This window comes from Rana temporaria, chromosome 10 (assembly GCF_905171775.1).
Source record: "Rana temporaria chromosome 10, aRanTem1.1, whole genome shotgun sequence".
In the NCBI taxonomy this organism is placed as follows: Eukaryota; Metazoa; Chordata; class Amphibia; order Anura; family Ranidae; genus Rana; species Rana temporaria.
This window is the reverse complement of record NC_053498.1, coordinates 138,120,589-138,127,295: the sequence shown is the minus strand read 5'-3', so window position 1 is coordinate 138,127,295 and position 6,707 is coordinate 138,120,589. Positions and strand designations below refer to the sequence as shown.

The following is a 6,707-nucleotide window of genomic DNA, read 5'->3' as shown; positions in this document are numbered from 1 at the left end:
GAGCTGTATTGAAGACCCCCCACTGTGTGAGGGGGGGGCGGAGATTTGTCATTGTAACAGTTGTAACCACATATAAGCTCTGGTTTCTTACCATTAAAACTCTGTCTTGTTCAAGCAGTAAGCTTGTCTCATGTGTGGCTTTCTGGGCGACTCCAGGGATATCCCTCCTCGTGGAATATTGGGGTGATTGTCGTTATGGGAAGAAGGGAACGTTGACGGGGATATCATACCGATACCGTCACACCCTGTACTGGGAACACACCATCGGTCACCTGTCAGGTGAGAGGACGTGGATTTACACACACAGATCCATGGTCCTGCTCTGTTACCGGGAAACCGCGGGTGCCCGGTGGACATTGCGGCCGCCGGGCACGTGCACGGGCTCCCGAGCACGTCATATGATCCCTACCCAGGATGGGAGATCCCGCCTGCGGATGTCATATTACTATGGGCGGGATATGAAGTGGTTAAAAACCCTTTTAACTTTGTCAAATAAAAAACATTTATCATTTTCCTTTCACTTTGTGTTGGTCTATCACATAAAATACATTTACATTTTTGATTGTAACGTGACAAAATGTGGAACATTTCAAGAGGTATGAATACTTTTTCAAGGCACTGTACTTGTTTGTATTTATTTTAAGTAAATGCAAGAGCCTAAACATTGGGGCATAAATTGGACCCACATTTCTCATAAGAGAGGATAGAGGCAGATTTGGACAGTCTCACTTTCTTTATTATGTGTTTAAAGTTTCCAAATATAAAACTTGCAAAGTTGTAGGGTACATGGGGGGTTAAAGCAGGTGGCTGAGCCGCAGTTTTACTGCCTTCCGACCTCCCACTGGAATTCTAACATTACTGTCTGACAGGGCAGTACACAAGCCACAGCTGTTGCAATTTTAACTTGGACTTTAAAGTCTGACAGGCCACACTGCTAGTCAAACTTGCCTGCTGGGATAAGGTGACCAGATTTTTAACTCTCTGCCCGTCGCCGCCCGCCTCACAACCTCTCAAGTCTTACTCTTCGGGCCCCCGGCTACTACTGGATGGGGAGCGGAGGAAAATGACTCCGCCAGGGAAGGCAAGGAGATCGGCAGGTGGCTGGCCAGGATTTGAGCCAAGGCAGAAGAACATGCGAGCGACGATGAATGGGCATGCACCCGGAACTTTAGAAATATTCCCTCCGCTCCGACCAGCACATGATCATTAGAGAGGGGCACAGATAATGGGAAAAATACAACCCCCCTATGCTAGTAGGCACGATGGAGCGGGGGTGTGTAATTCTATTTTTTTTATTTTAATTCTGCACCGATTGTCTTTGAAATTGCCCCTGCCCCCTATTAAATCCAATCTGGGGACAAAACCAGGGACAGACTTGGTCCGGGGACAGTGTCCTCAATCAGGGGACTGTCCCCTGAAACTGGGGATGTCTGGTCACCCTATGCTGGGATCAATAGGGCCGCACCACAACAGAAAGCAGACACCAGTACATAGTACATCCTGTTGCATACCAATTACCGTGATTACTAATAATTTTGCATTTTTCCTTAGCATATTTGCAAAAAATAAAAACAATATACTGTGATAATGTACAGCTTTAAGTAGCAGCATTGTGAATGACTAACCCTCTGCTCTCAGCTGTCTGTCTGGGCTGTATGTACCACAAGGACATCTCCGCATCGTTCCAGAGGCACTACCCTTGGGGCAGAAGTGGCCAGCAGGACACGGCTGGGGGGTGACACTTCCACCCAACTCTGTGATGTTACAATAAAATCCAGCCGGGCAGATCTTACAGCTGGATTCTCTCTCCAGGTCTTGGTAGAATCCTAAACACATTAAAATAGGAAAAACATAAAACAAAGATTGTCACAATGGTCATGGTTTGTGTTAGATGTGGCAAATAATCAGGGTCCAGACTGATTACTCCCCAATCACAGGGGCATCGTTAAGGCAGGGCAAAAGGGGCAGCTGCCCTGAGCCCTGTCATTGTTTTGGGGCCCTAAGCAGCTGCCTCATACTTGCCAACTATCCCAGTTTAAATTCCCTTGTCCCTTGAAGTTTTAGTCATGTGCTGTGTCCTGATATCTTAGTGTGAAGTGCTGCTACTAATGCTGCCCAGCTCTGCCCTATTGTTGTGTACAGATGACTCACCTGCAGACCCTGTGTTTCCATGTAAATAACCGTAATTCATATGTAAATAACAGGAGCATTCATTTGGAAATAGTGGCGGCATTCATATGTAAATAGCGGAGGTCAGTGGCATTCATATGTAAATAAAGGCAGCATTTGTATGTATATCATGCCCCTCTGCAGTGAAGAGATGATGTGCTGTACCCTCTAGCAACCAATCAGTGAGCAGAATATCATGCCACTCTGCAGTGAAGAGATGCTGTACAGCAACCAATCAACAAGAAATCAGGTTCTGTAACCTCTAGCAACTAATCAGCGAGTCGTAATGTGTGCTGTAACCTCTAGCAGCCAGTCAGTAATGATATGTGGTAACCCCTGGCAACCAATCACAATCACTGTCTGATCTGATACTGTAAACTGACTTTAAGTCTAGCTGATATTTATTGTATGTCTCAGAGCAGGTGGAATTTTTTTCCCCAGGATCCAATCAACATTAAAGGGTTAGTAAAGGGAAAAAATATTTACATTTAAAATAACAAAGGTGCTATACTTACCTCCACTGTGCAGTTAGTTTTGCACAGAGTGCCCCCGATCCACGTCTTCTGGGGTCCCTCGGCGGCTGTCTCTGGTCCTCCCCGCAATTACTCACCACAGTCATGCGAGAGCTCGCATGGTGGTCAGTAATTGCGGGCGCGCTCCCGTGATACATCGAGCGGCCATAGCCGCTCACTGTATCACTCGGCCCCGCCCCGCCCCTCGGCGTGCCGCGTCACTGGATGTGATTGACAGCAGCGCCAGCCAATGGCTGCGCTGCTCTCAATCCCATCCGCTCTAGCCAATCAGCAGCCAGGCTGAGCGGCGAAGAGGATCTCGGGACCGCGCAGGATTTCGAGGGGCCAGGTAAGTATAACGGGGGCTCGGGGGGGGGGCGACAGCATTGGATGTTTTTTCACCTTAATTCAATCTCCTTTAAAGACGGTCCTGCCCAATCGGCACATTCAAGTTCCATTCAATGCTTGTCAGACACTTGTGTTATTTTCCTGGTCTTTAAAAAAACATTTTAACTTTCTGTGAGTATTTACAAACCTTTTCCGGTTCCCTAATGGCTCAATAAATACACAAATGAAACGAGTGCCTTCACCTTGTACCCCTTTTGTGGGAGGATTAAGAGTAATAGAAAGTTATTTATTTTAAATGTTTTTCTAAGTTATGGCTCCCGGGGAATGCTGGGAAGAAAGCTAAAGTGGCTTATTAAATGTATATTAAAGCATAAAATGCTCAGCATTAGTCCCAGGAAAGGTAATTGGCGACGGTTAAAAGCATTTATAACCAGGACATTGAATGTGGTTTGTAATATAATGTAGTCAGGCAAGACCACTGAAAAATTGTTGTAAAAAGGGGCTCATACAGAAACATTTTAAACTTTGTGCAATCTATGCCAAGTACATACTAAAATCTTCATATGAGCATCAGTAAGTATCAGTGGCGGCCCGTCCATTTGGGGTGCCCATGTGCCGCCCCCTATATGAATATATAGAGCTCATGCTATGAATGAATCTATCCACAGCCGCTGTTGCCACCCCCTATTCATGCGTCTGGCCCCTTTTAGGTTGCCGGGCGCGTGAATTACAGCAGCCAGGGTATTTTTTTTTAAGCACCCGATTAGAGCCAATAGGCTCGAATAGGCTTCAAAATAAGGCGGGCTCATGGCGCAGAGCATTGCGCCATGAGCCCAGTCAGGTTTTACAACAGGGAATTAATATTTGCTATTGAAACGCTGATCCTCAATCTGGACAATCAGAAGCAGCTCTGAGACCCGTTTTCCGATTGGCCAAAAAGAGAAGAGTCCCAATTAGCCACCAAGGGAGGAAACAAAAGCCACCGTGATGCCCGTGGAGAGCAGGGGAAGCCACCGCTGCCAAGCAAGGGAAGCTGCTGGTGAAGCCCGGGAGAAGCGCTGCCCACCATAGATAGGGTAAGTCAGGCCCGGACTGGGACAAAAAATAGGCATTTTAGACTGAGCAGCCTGGGGGGGGGGGGGGGGGGGGGGGGGGGGGGGCGTGGCAGGGGTTAGTGATGGGATGTGGGGTGAGATAAAGAAATATAGATAGACAGAGAAAGCAAGAAAGAAAGAAAGAAAGAAAGATAGATAGATAAAGATAGAAAGAAAGAAGGGAAGGAAAGAAGATAGAGAAAGATAGATAGATAGATAGATAGATAGATAGATAGATAGATAGATAGATAGATAGATAGATAGATAAAGAAAGAAAGATACAGATAGATAGATAAAGGTAGATAGATAGATAGATAGATAGATAGATAGATAGATAGATAGATAGATAGATAGATAGAGGAAGAGAGATAAAGAAAGATAGATACAGATAGAAAGAAAGAAAGAAAGAAAGAAAGAAAGAAAGAAGGGAAGAAAGATAGATAGATATAAAGAAAGATAGATAAAGATAGAAAGAAAGAATGAAGAGATAGGAGGAAGGAAGAGATAGATAGATAGATAGATAGATAGATAGATAGATAGATAGATAGATAGATATAGAAAGATAGATAGGAAGGAAGGAAGATAGATAAAGGTAGATAGATAGAGGAAGATAGATAAAGAAAGAAAGATAGATAGATACAGATAGAAAGAAAGAAAGAAGGGACGGAAGATAGATAGATAAAGATAGATAGATAGATAGAGATAGATAGATAGATAGATAGAAAGAAAGAAGGGAAGGGAGATAGATAGATAAAGATAGATAGATAGAGATAGAAAGAAAGAAGGGAAGGAAGATAGATAAATAGATAGAAAGTAAGGAAGATAGATAAAGATAGAAAGAAAGAAGGGAAGGAAGATAGATAAAGATAGATAGATAATAGGGAGAGAGAAAGAAAGAAAGGTGGGAGAGAGAAGGGAATGAAGGGCACTCTTACATCAGTTTACAGTACTCACAGTACTGACACAGAGGCAGGAGGGTCTGACTGGATGGCTGGATATCAGACTCCATCTTTCCTTTCTGTTTGGCTTTATCTTGAATATTCCCACCCACATCCCCTAGGCAGCAGAACAGTGTCTGTCGGGGAGAGTGGGCAGGGCAGACACATGAGGAGAGGACGAGAGAAGGGGGAGGAGTAGAAGCAGCAGCTCCTCTCCTCTAACTGGTCCTGTGGGCAGCAAGGGGAGGGGAGAAATCGTCCTGCTCATCTCTCTCCATCTGGCGCTGTGTTGGTGGCGGGGGATCTCTGCTATCAGGTAAACTGGGCGTCCCCTCTCGGCCTGCAACCCCTTGGTACACCCCTGGGGAGGTGTGACATGCGGCCCGTCGAGGGACGTTCGAGGGCCACCGGGCATATGCCCTATGACCAGTCCTGGCCTGGGGTAAGTGCTCCTGACCGGACCGGCCGACTGACGGGATGGGGGGTTGCAGGGAGGGGAATGATACTGTTTGCCGCCCACCGGCCGCCACTGGCAAGTATGCAATCTTACATCACTGGACATAGGACAACTAGCATGTATCTGGATGCTATAGACATCAGCCTCGTATTTCTTTGCTCCAGCATTCAAAAATTAGCAATTGTGAAGATATACAGTACATACCATTCCCACAGGGCAGGGGGGCAGCGGCCCCTGTAGGACAATAGTGGCCTTTAGGGCATGGAGCCCCAGTGCTGCCATTAGCAGGTGACTCCACAGCAGCTCCAAGTATACAGTAGAACCCTGCAGAGCAATTTCCTGTAATTAAAGAAAGCAGTCTATTGATCCTGAGTCCAGGCATACAAGTGTACAGTATTCAGGACAATGTGTAGTTATGGCTCTGACCTGAGATCAAGGACAAAGCTTCTCCTTTGCAGAATTGCCCCGGAGGGCAGGCCAAGCATGAATCATGAGAGGACATCCCTGGGTATGGCTGGAAACTGCCTGTGGGGCAAGGAAAGGGATGTCGGCTCCCAGCAGGGCAGAAATACCCAGACGGGCACAAATCTCCACTCTCACCATCCACAGGGTTTGGAACACGGGCATTCTGGGTGCAGTAATATCCAGAGATACACTTTCCCGAAGGAGCTGAAAGACCTGTATAAGCAAACCACAATATGGCAAAAAGATGTACTTTAGATTTCTAATACAAAACATCTGATAAATTGGTATGAACAAAAATAATTGTATGCTGTTTTTCAAAGGCAGAATGTGTAGGTGAGCCCTTCGGGAGATGGAAGGGAAGATGGAAGGGAAGTTGTAGACAGTTCCATAAAGGGGTGCTAGCAGGGCCGGCCGGACTGGCTGCCACCGTAATTAAAGATTGCCAACTGGTTGCTAGGGCCGTCCCGCTTGGCGTGTAGCAACCAGTGATGTCAGAGGGAGGCGGCCAGCCTCCCTCTCTCCCAGCACTGCGCTCTCCGAGTCCACGACTCCACCCACCTCCTCTCCTCTGAGTCGTCCTCCGGCCGCGGCAGCAGCAGCAGAGAGAGAGCAGCAAACTATTCCCTGGGCCCGACCTCCACCGACCTCCACCTCCACCTCCACTGACCTCGTCTCAGCGCCAGTGACTTGTCCTTAAGGTTCCCCTAACGTGAAAGTTCCTTCA

The 6,707-nt window shown here is 46.7% G+C and overlaps 1 protein-coding gene across 1 annotated transcript; it reads right to left on the bottom strand.

Moving 5' to 3' along the window:
* Positions 1-1,620: 1,620 nt before the first annotated feature.
* Positions 1,621-6,193, bottom strand: LOC120915874 (signal peptide, CUB and EGF-like domain-containing protein 1). The gene is made up of 3 exons (XM_040326685.1): positions 5,945-6,193; positions 5,723-5,857; positions 1,621-1,826 (listed from the first exon to the last, which is right to left on the bottom strand). The coding sequence occupies exons 1-3, from the start codon at positions 6,018-6,020 to the stop codon at positions 1,621-1,623; spliced, it is 417 nt and encodes a 138-aa protein (XP_040182619.1). The 5' UTR covers positions 6,021-6,193.
* Positions 6,194-6,707: the final 514 nt, after the last annotated feature.